This window comes from Elaeis guineensis, chromosome 14, assembly GCF_000442705.2.
Source record: "Elaeis guineensis isolate ETL-2024a chromosome 14, EG11, whole genome shotgun sequence".
Classification (NCBI taxonomy): domain Eukaryota; kingdom Viridiplantae; phylum Streptophyta; class Magnoliopsida; order Arecales; family Arecaceae; genus Elaeis; species Elaeis guineensis.
This window is the reverse complement of record NC_026006.2, coordinates 50,752,478-50,767,687: the sequence shown is the minus strand read 5'-3', so window position 1 is coordinate 50,767,687 and position 15,210 is coordinate 50,752,478. Positions and strand designations below refer to the sequence as shown.

At 39.0% G+C, this 15,210-nt stretch overlaps 2 protein-coding genes across 3 annotated transcripts; both read right to left on the bottom strand.

Annotated features, from left to right (window-relative positions):
- Nucleotides 1-223: 223 nt before the first annotated feature.
- LOC105057760 (uncharacterized) lies at nucleotides 224-13,124 on the bottom strand. Of its 2 annotated transcripts, none has more exons than XM_010940450.3 (6): nucleotides 12,830-13,124; nucleotides 9,513-9,752; nucleotides 5,519-5,630; nucleotides 5,254-5,428; nucleotides 1,001-1,241; nucleotides 224-738 (listed from the first exon to the last, which is right to left on the bottom strand). In XM_010940450.3, exons 1-6 carry the CDS (start codon nucleotides 13,011-13,013, stop codon nucleotides 440-442), a joined length of 1,251 nt encoding a protein of 416 aa, XP_010938752.1. In that variant the 5' UTR covers nucleotides 13,014-13,124; the 3' UTR covers nucleotides 224-439. The 2 variants fall into 2 exon arrangements, with proteins under 2 accessions (XP_010938752.1, XP_073104572.1); XM_073248471.1 differs by lacking the exon at nucleotides 12,830-13,124 and adding an exon at nucleotides 12,750-12,783.
- Nucleotides 9,916-12,758, bottom strand: LOC105057759 (isoamylase 2, chloroplastic). Its single transcript, XM_010940448.4, has one exon. The coding sequence runs from the start codon at nucleotides 12,662-12,664 to the stop codon at nucleotides 10,109-10,111; it is 2,556 nt and encodes an 851-aa protein (XP_010938750.1). The 5' UTR covers nucleotides 12,665-12,758; the 3' UTR covers nucleotides 9,916-10,108.
- Nucleotides 13,125-15,210: the final 2,086 nt, after the last annotated feature.

The window sequence follows — 15,210 nt, the reverse complement described above, 5'->3', positions numbered from 1 at the left end:
ATATTTTGCTAACAAATTATGTGAAAAGCAGCTGAGTAACTGATCTGCTCCATAGCTCTGTAATTTTTTCCAGAAACAAATTTATAGGTACCCATGAACACATCCATGGTAGGCAAGGAACAGATATTCGGTGTCATGATCTTAACAAGTTTTTTCTTCTGAATACTTCATTGGTGCCAGCGCTAATTGCGACAAGCAAATAGCAATAATATAAGATATACCATTACTCAACTATGATTTCGATTAACAGAAATTATTTACAGAACACATGTACTAGTGGGTATTCCCTAGCTCTATTGTAACCATAATATGTCATATGTCACATATTAATAGGGTGTAAATCAACTGCAAATATGTTTAACCAGACTGGAACACTAGAGAAAACCATCTTAACCATGCACAACATCCATTCTAGCATATCTAGGAAACTAGAGATCCATCAAAACTCACGATCAGGAAGGACCAGCGGAGCTATAAGGGTCCAGATATAGAGTGCTGCAGTGGCCCATTCAGTGCAGATCCGCACCCAAACTGACGTCCAACCAACATCAATCAGCTCTGAGCTGTCTGAAGTGGAGCTGGTCCACCCAGTAAGAAGCATAGCTGAGTACATGCTAGCAAGAGCAAATATAAGATGGAAGAATGTGTATGAGTAGGTGACAGGGCGTGCTTCGCTTTCTTTCTTATCATCTTTTCCTGACTCCACCTCACCCTCTTCAAGCAGCGGCTTACTTGAACCTACAACACATGGATGTGAAGAGAGCAAAACAGCAGTCGAGTGGATTTCAGAAATTATCCTTCACCACTGGTCACTAAAGAGGACAACAATATGAAGTAGCAACTTGTTGACACATTGTCACATTCAAATCCAATGACAAGAATAGAACAAGTACACCAATTCGGAGAACTATTCAACTCACAGGGGAATCGAAGATATCTGGAATGAAGATGCTGACATGACAATTAACTTGTTAAATGGTTCATCTATGGTATAAAATACCTGACTTAGGGGAGGATGGGGGTGACAGAAATGATGTGGATGATCCTGTCCGAACAGCAGAATATACAACTGAGATAACTGTTGTGAGCAACCCAAGAACAAGCGTGCCTGTAGAAACTTGTTTGGAATGTTTATGGAGACCATTGCATGCATAATCTCTAGGCTCACTTGAGAGGCCACTGTAGCAAAGGTATGCACAGTAAACTGAGATTACAGAAGCAGGCAACAAGCTGCCATTCACCTGTTCAGTCCCCACAAAAAAAAAAGCGATCATTCATAACTTCTGAGACAATGCACATTGAAGGAAAAGAGAGTACTCATGAGAAAAGAGGCTTTTTCCAAAAATGATACAAAGAAAGGCCATATTGAGCTTTTATCAGCAGTGAATAGTTTGGCTGTAGTTACCAGAATCAGAAAATGGGCTTCCCCATAATAATAGTTCGATTAAGCTTCCCTTTCCCCTCAGTTTTTCCTCTACCAACTACACTGCTTTAATGCATCAGTCTGGTAACAATGGTCATAATATTCTAGAATCTGCCTCAACGTTAAAGCCTTGCATTCACAATGGCCATCAGTCTGGGAAGAAAAATGGAGCATATACAAGAAAATGAATCTTCTAGACCTTTGTGCATACCTCTATTCTTTTGTTCTATAAATAAACTCTATTGCCTATATTAAATGCACCCAGAAAAAAAGACTGGTGAGCCATTCAAGCAAGCCAAGTCTCAACCATAGCTTGGGGTTTAGTTTTTGAAAGCTGGCTAAGTTCAAAGCTTGACTCACTTATAAGTCAAGATGAAAAATGGAGCATAGACTGATCTGATGTCCTAAACATACAGGGATACTGAAATGAGTCAGAGCTATTCGCAAACATTTTGTTTCAATTGAAACACTAGATCTTGCCTAAATGCAAGCAACTTATTAGGTGTGGCCACAATAACTAGGAGTCTTAAATTTGAACTAGATCCGACCTATCTAAACCATGGATCTAAAACTTGGTTTCAGTTTCCATTTCAGTCTCCTAGGCAGAAGTCTTTGTTTAGCTGTTTTGATGGCTTTAGCAATTCAAAAATGTTAGAAAAGGATCTAAATTTTTTTTAAAAAAAGAGAAAAAAAATCAATGCAAGTTATTTCATCATTTTTTGCATTTTAAGTTGTTTAGAATCATAACCTGTGTAGTTTGGATAGTTTTAGGTTAAAACTTGAAATTGAGTTTTGTTGAAGCTTAATCTATTGAGTTAATCAACATGATGTGCTAGTCTGTTGAGCATAATATCAAAGATCATTCAATCAAGCACAAACAACAGAAATACACAAAAAGTATAAAATTAATTAGGTACACCTAATTAAAACTATTTATGCATAATTGATTCTATTCCATTTAATGAGCCATCCAAGTAGGGAAAAGCCAATTGAAAAAGTACAAGCATTCAAATAACCCATTTAAGCACATTTCACTCTACATTTTAATAACCTATCTAAGTAAAAATCAGTTTATTTCATTACTTTGTTTTGATATTTAATTTTACTTCTGGGAAAAAGTGAAAAAAACTAAGCATGAAAAGAATCAAACCAACACTTAGGACTCATTCGGTTCACAGGAAGTGAAGGGGGAAAAGTGTTGTGAATTGGGACTGGAAAAAACCCCTATCGTCTGGTTGGAGTTTTCAAAAGAGAGATTGGAAAAAGGTGCGCCCATAAGAATACAATTCCCATGTTTCATAGGAAAGAAAAACCCATGTAAGGCATAGATTTTTGGAATTTCCATAGGAATAGAATAAGAGGCTCTTTTTTTTCTGAAAATATCCTTTTAAGCCATCAATAGATCTACGGCTGAAATGAACATCCTCTCTATCACAATGTCTCAAACCCTCCTCCACCATGATCTACGGCCAAAAATATCCTTAACCATTATAATTTTTTATTTCTAAACAATGGCAATGTATAAAATATGGTAAGATTTTTTTTTTTTATATTAAGGGTAGAATAGATATTTTATATAATTTTTTCAAAAAAAATGGATGCTTAACCAAATATAAGCCACTCTCGAATAAACCACTTTCACATAGTCAACCGAACATGTCAAAACCACTTTTTAAGATATCATATTCTAGAAATCAACTTCTTAGGAATAATATTCGAAGGAAGAAAAATTCTTCCCGTGAACCAAATGAGTCCTTAATGCTTTCAAGTAGTAAACAGATTGTAAAAAATATATAAAGAAAAAGAGATTCACAGAAAAAACTAAACATATTTACTTGCTAAACAAAAAGAAAAGTAGTTTTAATCAATTTCAGCTCAAGCTGTCAAACAGGTCAAAACTACCTGAAATCAATTGAAAAGCCAGATCAGCCAAGACCAATCGATATTGACTGAAACTTAACCAAAATGAAAAATTCTGGTTAGTTTTTTGGGTCAATCTCCTCTGAAACCAATCCATTGTGGTTGAAACTCAAAATCTTGATCTAAACACAAGCAAACTACAGCTTACGTACAACCCATATCACATCTCTTTGGTGAAACTCAAACCACACTATAATTTGATCCAAGATCAAACCAAGGTGAGCAATTTCTGTGCCAGAACAATGAGGCAGTGTTTAGAGTGTGTATCATGCCTGAAGTTGCCCTTCAATGCCATCTGGTTGTGGGGCATGCATGTTGGCAAAAGTAGGTGCAGATAATGCCAGAACTGATTGCAGCAATTGACACATGGCAAGGAAAGGCTTGGTCCAAGTTTGTTTTTAGAAATCAAGATTGTTATGAATAAAACAACAAGTGTTGTTAAGAGAAATTCATGCATTATTATCATCATATTGAACTATGTTTAAAACAAAAAAAGGAACTGTCACAAATAATTTAGTACAAATGACAGAAAAAATTATCCAATATACTACAGGTGGCTCTTGCAACATACATGGAAAGTTCTTGCCTCAAATAGAAGAATACTAGCCTAGGCCACACGAAATTATCAAAATGACATAAAGGGGCACCTCAATACTGAATGCTTGAGTGGTGCGTTTAGTGCTCACAAGAAATAAATCGAGTCAGATTTAAGGACATAATACTGTATATTAGTAGCCATCCAAAGAAGAGCAAGCAAAAACGTACTGATGCTCAGTACTCAATGACAAGGTCCTTGATTCTACAGGTACTGGAGAGTTAATAAGATATTTAGGTTATTCAAAAGAAAAGGATGTGCAAAAAGACCTCAAAGTTCTGTGAGGGCTGCAGAAAAGCTGTTTAAAGATTAAACACAATGAAACACCAAGCTCGCCCCCTCCCCCCATCAAAACCACACGCACCCCAAAAGAAGGAAAAAGAGCATTATTTCATTGAATATGCCTGTCAGTTCAGCCTCCAAATAGAATATCATATTTTCTTTATCAAATGAGTTGGCAGCAGGTATGCAGTATTTCAATTGTTTGAGGCGGATGGAGAATCAGTTTGCTGTGCACTGACTAGAGAGATCAATGTCACGAACATAGGGATAAAAGCAATAAATAAGTTATCCAGTAATAGTCAAGAAGGGATTCACCAAAAATAAAAAGGTGAGGACTAAGGAATCCGTTGGTAGCCTCTAACCCACATTGTGGGTTGGAGAAGTCTTTGCTATATTGTAAGGATATCAAAGATTTGTTAAATTTATTAACAATAACATGCTAAAAGTTCAAAATGCAGTCTCAAAATCAATATATATATATATATAGCAACAATAGAGCATGTATTTCAGGAGTAAAAGGCAAAGTTAAGATGGTTCAAAAATATGTATTTCCTTCACAACAGTGCTACCAAAAATTGCAAGCCTTCTGATTGAGAAACAGCAACAAGGACATCTATTTTCTCCAGTGCAGCAACATCAAAAGAACCTAGGTCATACACCCCATTTGATAAATAGTTGTATGATGGACTCCAAAGATCTCTTGTATGCCATGTTTTTGATGACAGTGGTTAGGAATACTTGAAAATACATTTAGGTCACTAGTTTTGCAAAAAAAATTCCAAAGTTTACAGTAGAAGGATATCATCAAGAGATTTATAGTAACTTCTGCCCGCCTCCATAATATTGATTAAGTGCTTCATAACTACAAATACTATTAATATCATTAAACTTATTTTCCCAGCTTCTGAATATAAAAAATAAATAAAAAAATACTTATCAATCATCCATACAATCTGCATTTACAACAATAAATTCTTATTAGTGCCAATTTTTAATGAAAAATATCAAAGATTATGCCAGATATTCCAACTACCTGTGGGTGTAGTGCAACAACAGCAAAGGCAAAAGCAAGAATCATGGTCATGACAATGAAGAAAACATTAAGACCGCAGTCATGACCTGAAGGATTGAACCACATGAAGAGCACTCCTGAGAAAGAGTATGTAGCAAGGTAGCATACCGCTGACACCGACAGTAAAGCAATGTACCTGAAACATTAAGATGTCAAGAAATAAAATAACAGTGATATTCAATTCCAAAAAGTTTCATTTTTTAAATAATTCAGTATGTTAACTAACCATTTCTGCTCATCTTTTTCCACCCATGCATCATTCCATGTGTACGTAAAGTCTAGTAGTAAGATCACTTGAGCAAAAAGAAAGAACCCAGAGCCAAATTTTGATAGGGTTTCTGCAGTAGACCATATTCCAAGAAGAATGCACATTAAATTGTTATAGAACATCAAAATTCGGAGCCTCTCAAAGTGTCAGCATCATACAATCAATAATCTCAAGAATTAAACTTATTAAAAAAAGCTTAAAAAGATCATGTCAGAATATTCAGTGACATGGCTGGGGCATGTTGGGTGCCTAATAAGTCATTTTGTATTAGTACTTCTATTTCCTGGCAATTAGTGTACTTAGATGATACAAAGCTAGTGCACATCGATAGGCACATCACATTTATGGCAAATTAGCCAAGTTTTTTACTGCAGGGCCATCCATCTGTGCATAGATCAGCCTTTGTATCTTGTTGGAGACACATGTTTCACCTTGGCATCAGATGGTCAGTCTCTCTCCAGATACAATGGTGAATGGGGATTGTCAACAATTAGGTCGTAGTCACCTCATGATGCACTAGCAGCTAAACAGAACTAGATTTCATATGACAAGCTTTTACGCCAACAATGTCCTGCCCTATGTTGATTTTAGGTTTTCAATAGCAGTGAATTTTAATTATAAACCCACCATTCTAAAATTGACATTACCATAGCCACTAAGTGTGCACTTGCCAAGCTGATGTAAATTCAGATCTGATATCAATGACTGAGCCAATGGGTTTCCTTTGCCTAACTTTCAAAAATGGACACCTCCATTCCTATGACTGATAAAGTAGCACCAGGGGTAGTAATAGGTTGGTCAACACAAACCCAACTTGAGCCCCAATGCGAAAGTGGACCAGGCGTGGGTGGCTTTGGCACAGCTGAGTTGGACCTGGGTTAAAATTATCGACCTATCTCAAATTTAGGTTGGATCTGGCTGAGATACTAAGTAACTCAATTCAACCTGAACTCAAACCATATAAATATACTATGCATATATTAGATGCATCTTTATTTTTCAAGATGTCAAAAGTGTTCGTTTAAGTGTTTGTGATTTGAATCCACATTATACTCACACATGGCCATCCCTTGTTCCTTTTGCTTTGCTTTTAGATATTATTCATATGGCATGCAAACATCTATAGGTGATTTGGCTAAACTCATCTAACCAACCCGATACGACCCCACTTAACCCAACTTGCACCAACTTGATCTTGAACCTGAGCTCAAAAAATCGAGGTGAGGTTGGGTTTGGGTTGAGGAGCTCGGGTTAAAAGTTTGATTGGGTTCTAGGTAGATGTCTCAAGGCCTTCGGTTTGGCCTTGGATGACCTCCAACCCACCCTATTCCATCCCTAAGTAGCACCAAGCCTCCTCCCTGTAACACTCGTGCAGAAACTTTCAAATAGGGGTGTGAGAGATAAAGACAACAATGACACATTCTTCTCAATATACAGGTGACATCATGGATCATGCGCAAGCTCAAATTCAAAGGCAAGGGCAGGATAGTGAGTGGAATAGGCAGCTATAGCGTTACAATTAAGGGTGAAGATAGAGCATGTGGGCTAACTCAAATTCAGATGGCTCTTGTGTACGTGTGTTTTCTTTTTCTTTGGGAAGGGTGAAAGGAGAAGAAAAATTCGTGGCAAGCAACTGGATATTAAAACTTGTACCACGTTCACTTGAACAAGCATCATGCTCTTAAGATGAGTATAAAGCTAGGGGACACTCCATTTTAATTTGTTTGCAAGTGATGATACTTTTGAATAGTTGGTGGCATGCCATGATATGACAAGGTTGGACACTACTTTGAAGTGTCTTACTGATGCCAACAAAAGTGCCCAACATCTTGCACTTTGGTTCTAGAATATCATGCAAGGGACACTTAGTTTTAAGTATTGGACACTTAAAGCAAAGTATCATTAAGGTTTTGGGGACACTCCAAGCAAAATATGTAAGGTAAAAGGTCACTATGTTCTAATATAAAGCTTTCATTATCTATAAATACTTTAAGAAAAATACAATTATGTCCTAAATATCGAAGTATCATAGTTAATTATCGATTTAAGTATCTCGCAAATCTTAAATAACTTTAAATAAGCCTAGCGAACAAGTTAAACTAATTGCAAACTCATAGCTATTCCATTAATTTACTTGTTAGATAGCATCTATAATTCTAAGTCTCTCTCTCTCTCTCTCTCTCTCTCTCTCTCTCTCTCTCTGAATAAGCATTAAAACACATCACAAACATATACATGTATGTAAGTGATAAATTATATACATTATATTTCATGTCCTTGTGCCTAGACTTTTGGAGGCTGCCATATTCGACACTTGAAGGCACTTAGACACTTGGCATCCATGCAAAGTGTCTAGGTAACACTGGTAACAGTGTAGCCATTGCAAACATTATGGAGAGAAGTTTGACGTTAGTTATGGAGAGTGAAAGATAGTGAATAGGTGAGAGATTATAAGGTGACTAGGGTGCTATGATGGGTAGAGTGGTATAATTTTGGTTGTCCTGATAAGAGAGGTGTAAACCTTGATGGTTTCCTAGTACTGGTAAAGAAGTTTGTAAGTAGGTGTTGTGGGAAAATGAATCAATTAAAATGTTGATGACATAGAGATTTCCCCATGTTACATTGTTGTGTATCAGAATGAGTTTCAACTTGCAGCTGAGGTGTTGGGGGGCAAGAAGAGGAAAGAGATGAGTTTGGTGGGGATACATGTCAAACAATTAAATGTATAATGTAAGAAAGCAAGGTATAAATTTAAGATAAGACCAAAATAACAAAGTGGAGATGGAAAATGGCATTTCGACATTCTTTTTTTTTTTTTTTTTGGTTTAGTTTAAACTTCGAAACCCAACAATAAGAAGAATTTGCAACTTTGCTCTTTTAATTCACTTATTATCTATCCATATTATATTATAAGACAGGCAATTTCTCTCCTTTTGTCCCTCTCTCCTTGAATTTCTTTACAACCATAGAGAAACTTTATCCTCAGTGTTGCTTAAGATAAAAGAAAATCAAAGAAATCAAGGTCAATAGATTAATCCAACAATAGCAAATCATCTACATTCCACAATCATTTGGATGTAGTATGCACTGGCCAGGCAGAATAAATAGAACATGAAGAAATGTTCTGGCTATTATTGCTGGCACAAGATAAAGAAAAGTTAAGAAAGAAAAAATAGTTTCTACGTTATGTATTCACACGAATTATATAGTAGATAATCATATCAAGTTAAGGAGATAGATAGTATATTGACCAAGATTCGCTATGCTGATACCAGAGCCTGTACTAGCCAGCCAGTAGCATGGTTTGTCATGCCCCTGTGCCATTTTATATTGGGCCTAGACCGATATAGTAGAGAGAGAGAGAGTGGGAGAGAGGGTGAACTGGAGAAAGGAAAGAGAAAGGGGGGAAGGGAGGGAGGGAAGGAGAGAGACATGGTGGAGAGGCCGATGGTGGCCGCTAGAGGGCATCGAAGGCCCTCCAAGACCAAAGGAGTGGAGAAGAGGAAAAACCAAGAGAGGGCAGCCCTCCGACAGCCTCCCCGCCCTTTCCCTCTCCTCTCCCCTTTCTTTTTTCTTCTCTTTTCTTCTCTCTCCCCCCATGGTCACGAGTATTTCGTTTCGAATGCCAGAACTGGATGGTTCAGGATAGTTCAACGGACCTTGACATTGACATTTAACAATATTCCCTAAAAATGGAAACAATGATACAAAGAAGATCATGATAGAAAGTTAGTTATAAAATCAAGAAATACAGACGGCTCAGGATGGTTCGACAGACCTTGATATTGACATTTAACAATGTTCCCTAAAAATGGAAAAAATGATACAAAGAAGATCATGATAGAAAGTTAGTTATAAAATCAAGAAATAGACATGCTTATTAAATAAAAAAAGAAACTGAAGTTTTTTAGTTTCTATTAATGCCTTATTTCCTAAACTAAAAGCAACTCACCATAGATTGTAATGACTATATTTGGGAGGAAGAACATAAGGACAATGAGCACCACCCAGATGACAATTTTTGCAATCCATCCACCATGATGCCATGAATCTCGTTTGTCATTCTGGTCCTTGACACCGATCATCATCAGGGCAAATATCGCAAAAAACAAGAAACTTCCCAAACTGACACGGAGGACTGCATCGGTTTGAAACCATTCTTTTGATGGTGTATGGGTGAAAGTATTTATCCCTGCAAAGAAGAATGGTCAAAGTAACTAGTCAAGTAAAATCCTTGTTGAAGCATAAAGTTGATAATAGTGCCAAGTAATGTAGTGACTACTCATGAAAAGATAAGCAACAAGAAAAAAAAAAGTTGAGCATTCTTTTGGCATACAACACAATATCATGGAACATTTCAACCAAAATCACAAAAATAATGAACATATAAACTTTCAGGTCATATTACAAGATATGCAAATTGTTATAATAATCAGATTCCAAAATTAGGATACAAGATGCTTATTTGACAGGGGGATAGAAATATCAACAAAATCCTGCCACTTAATAGCAAATAAGACATAAGAGCGGCTGCACTGGTGCTCCAGTTCAATGGGTGCTCCTTTTTGCTTCAAATAAGACACAGCTGTGCGGCTTCAGATCATAGGATGATAATCCTGCAGCCTGATGAACATCGGGATCAGAATCACTTGAAAAGAATCCCGGAAACGGAAGAGCAGTATCAACCAACCGAAGCCAAACAATTCCTTCTGATTGTTCAGGCAAGACAGCACTCTCCAGGAGGTCACTAGCATTGAAAGAAATGAACAAGTCACCATCATTTGAATTTGACAGCTTGTCATCCATCTCTGCCTTCAATGTCACGGCAAGGAACTTGCACGATGGCTCTCTCCAATTTGGCTGAGATTGACTACTTCCATGCCAGTCAATGTTTTCTACTTTCAGAAAGTCCCTTCTCTGAAAAATATCTCCTCTACGCACTCTAAGGGAACTCAGAAATGCAATGAATTGTGTAATTTGCCTGCCAAAGACTGTTTTTAGGCCATTCCAGCCAATAGGTTTCCTGTCAATGTAAGACGGTGTACCACCTGTTGAGTAGCCACACTCATCTCCCATATTAAGAACAGGAACACCAAGTGAAACGAACAGGACAAACAAGAAATTCCGTATTTGTTTAAGCCGGAGATCAAGGACAGTATTATTGTTTGTGGGACCTTCTTCACCACAATTCCAACTTAATTCTGAAGCAAGGTCACCATCACTGTAGCTGACCAAATCAACAAGACTTAGTCCAAAGTTCTTTGTAATATAATTGAAAGAGAATGCTGGACCCCTGGAAGAGAAGAGATCCCCACTGCCACAAAGTCGGGTAGCAAGGTTGCTGAGAAGTCCTTCACCCCTCAAAAAGTTCCTTACATCACTGCAAAATCTTGTATTCATTTCTGCCCACCTTTTCCAATGAGGGAATCGGATTTCCATGTATGAATTGTCAGGTGGGGACCAGCAGTCCGCAATGATCTTTGTCTTGGACAGTATTGGATCAAATGCTATAGCTTCAACTAAAGGTGGGCGATATAAATAATCACCATTTAGGCCTTGAGCCAGAAACGAAGAATTAATAAAGCAAAAGCCATCAACATGAAATTCTATCACCCAATGCCGGAGGCTGTCCAAAATCAGTTGCTGAACAACAGGATTACTACATTTCAACGCATTATGGGCCCCATACCCCAAGTCCCTGTCAACAATATAATAAGATGAATTATCAATTCCTCGAAATGATATTGTCCGACAGGCTGCATCTTCCCCCTCACCAGTCTGAGTGAAAGCAACCTCCAAAAGAACCTCTATGCCATGGGCATGCAGCATTTTAACCATTTTTTTCATAGAATCGATAGCTGAAACACCATCAGATGCATACCCATATGAGTTCATTGGTGAAAAGAAATGATATGGAAAGTAGGGGCCTTTTTGCTCATCAAAGGAAAATATAGGCTCTAACAAAACTGCATTAACACCCAGCGATTTCAAATGTTCTACTTTCTCGATCAGACCAGCAAAAGTCCCAGCAACATTTTCAGGCAGCCTGCTGGTCTTGTGCTTTGTAAACTGCCCCACATTCAGTCGATAAACAACCAGTTTCTCCATTGGAAGACACGGATGGACATCGCCGGTCCAATCAAAGCCATGTTCAATGTCTAGAGAGCCAAGACACTTTGCTAAGGACATCGATTCACCTTGATCCAGAACAAAATCTCCAAGCACCTTGGCATATGGATCCAACAAGATATCATGCGCATGAAATTTGTCCCCCTTATCCCAAAGTGCTAATCCCTTACAGCGATATCCATAGCCGGCATAGTTCTCTATACTCTCCATCGAAACATGCCATATATCACCTGTACGATTAACATATGGATCCAAATCAATTTCTAACGACGGTTCCCTTGTTCTCCCATCAAACAGATACAAAACAACACCCTCTGCATTCCTCGAGAACACAGAAAAATTGATGGCTCCATCATCAGAAATAGAAACACCCAAGGGCATAGGACATCCCGGACCTATACCAACAGGAACACAAAACTTTGTCTTCTTATGAGTTCTTATCTCTGAGACCGACGGCGAGGACAGCAAAAACGAGAGATAGAATGGGATCTCAACAGAATCGAACTCCAATTCCACCATATATCCTCCCAACGAGTTCTGGACAAACGCCACCTGTGAATCCTGAACTAATAATTGTTTAGAATCAGACCTGAACATGCCCCAATTCATAACCAACCCATCCTCCCCAACAGCCCGAGGCAAAAATGAAACTTCAACACGAACAGCATACTTCATATCTTTCACCCCCACCAATACCTTCGCCAGCCCGCCGGTTTCAGCCCTAAATATATAAGAAAACGGCTTCTCCAATTCTTGAGTGGAATCACTCACTTCCAAATCAGGAGCCAGTTGTTCCACATGTTCAACAGAACTCTGCGACATTGCAGATATTATTAACTGATAAGAACCCTGAGAACTCAGAACTTTTCCACTGCATCTTCTTCTTTGGGTCGGAGGAATCAGGAGTTTGATGATACTACGGTTCGCACCGTATGCAGCCAGTCTCATTATCGGAATCGAAAGAGTAGTTGCCATTGTAAAACAAATCGATCAAACGAACAGATCGAAGAAAAATATTTAGATCTTGGAGGGGAAAGGGAAAGAAGGTACAGGGTTTTACATGGGATTTTTTCGAGGAGAGGGAGGGAGTGGAGCAGTAAATTTAGAAGAGGAGGAAGAGGAGGGGGAAAGGCTTCTTACATGGGATTTTTTCGAGGAGGGGGGCGGCGACCTCGCGGAGGATCCAAGCGAGGATGAGGGAGAGGGCGAAGAAGCCGCAGTAGGCGAGACGGGCGGAGCGGCGGGAAACGGAGGACGCGACCGAGGTGCAGAGGCCGCAGGTGCAGCTCGCGCAGCAGGATGAGAGACACGATGCCGCCCACATCCCCTCTTCGCTTTACGTCTTCCTTCTCTCTCTATCTCTTTCTTTTTGCAGCCTTGTCTGCTTCCTCCCGAGCTCTTTCTCTCTGCTGCTCGACTCTTCGAGAAAATAACGACGTTGGAGATAAGAGCACGGTTGTTCTTGGTTATACACGAGCGTGGAGCACGTGCGGACTGGCAGTTGAGAATGGTAGATCATTTGGTTATACAATTCAGGACAACGCAGAATCGCATACGGTTCCGCGACTCCGCGTGGAATGGGATCAAGGATAAACAAGATCTCATTCCGGTAGGTTCTCAACTTTTGAAATTAGAAATTAAACAATGAGTGCAAGTTGAATTGAGCGAATCCAAACTATTGTAGTCGAGAGGCTCCGAAGCTCATATAGATAAAGGGCTCATTTCAATAAAAAATATTATCTGATATAACCATATACATACTGTAATTTATAGGCTTACGATCCTTGGACCATAGCTGGTATGCTTATGATTATCGTAGCTTATAGGCTTATAGTCCCTAAGCCATAGCTAATATGCTTGTGACTGTCGGGCTTCACGATTTTATCCCCTGAGTTTTGGCCCAAAAGATGTCTCTTGAGAGAGATAGAGTCTCCTATCTCATATAAGGCAGAGTCGTCTAGCTAACAATCGATATGGAACTAAATCCCCCATAAAAGTAGTTCCACCCCCCCCCCCAGTCAGGGAGACTCTGTCTTATTGGAGGGCCTTCCTCTAGCGCCATTTGTTGTAGTCAATGGACTCCGGAGCTCATATGGATTGAGGGCTCATCCCAGTAAGAGGTATTGTTCGACTTGTCCGCGTACATATCGTAGCTTATAGGCTTGCGATTGTCGTAGCTTATAGGCTTGCGGCTCTTAAACCGTAGCCGGTAAGCTTGCAGCTGTCGGACCTCATAGCTTTGTCTTCTAGGTTTTGGCCTAAAAAGTACCTTTTAAGGGAGAGATGGTCTCCTATCTCATATAAGACAGAGTACGCCTAACTCATAACCAATGTGCGACTAAACCCCCCACAACAGTAGTAAAGTATTGGGATAAATCTTCATCACCTAGCCAACTATCTCTTATCCTCGCCTCTCTACCGATTAAGCGTGCGATGACTATTTCTCTTCTTCATTTCTGTATCGACTAAGCATACTATATTACAGATCAAGCTGACTTAGATCGATGGGACCTGACAAAGTCAGCATTTGACGATTTGGTTCAATATGTGATTAACATCTGACCGACAATATTCGACATATAGTCAGCATCTAATCGATGACATTTTCGGCACTATACCGACTATTTAAATCCCGCAAATCTAGGGATCAAATGATGGTTATTCGGCATGAGCATTAACTATACGCGGTCTTGGGGCGCGATAGTCGTTTACGAGCGGTCCATTACTCAGCCCTAATGGCAGTTAATGAGATAACCACTAAGTAAACATCATAACTCCCACATCCCAAATATTTGGGGATGGGAGTTACACAATAATGACTTTCCTTGCTCTATATAAAGCGGTAAGCCATGAGGGACCAGGTAAGTTGAACTAATTATAAGCTTTTGGGCTCTCACTTTTTGACTTTCTACTATTCTCTTTCTGAAGCGAAAATTTAGTGCAGGGGCAAAATGGTAATTTTAAAACTTTTTCAAAATTACTATTTTACAGTGAAATTATTAATTAATCTCATTAATTAATACTAATTAACCCTACACTAGGATCTAAATATGATACAACAGCATGCATTTAAATTTAAAATTCAAATTTGAATCAGTAAACGTTTTACAGTACTGTGTTCAGAACACATCACCTTTTGCGGGTAGTCGATCATCGCAATCTGATCACCGTCGGGGGGTTTTGATTGTCACATTGCAGCCACACAAATATCTGACCTCTGCGGATCGTCCACACGAAGCTCCCGTCTGATCAGCTCCTCACGAATGCTAGTTCGTGATTTCACCCTTTTGATGACAGATGTTGGTCGAACTCCTTCGATCGATGTGTGCCGACTTCTCGGATGCTCCAGATCACCTACACAATTGCTTGAGAGGCTGATGGATCTCTCCCTAAAATTTGGTGGACTCACGACACTCGTGGCACACCAATCTCACTTCCCGAACCCTAGGTAGAAACCCTAGGGTACACACCAAAAACCCTGCGCCCAATTTTCTCTCTTTTCTTTCTTTTTCTCTCGGAAG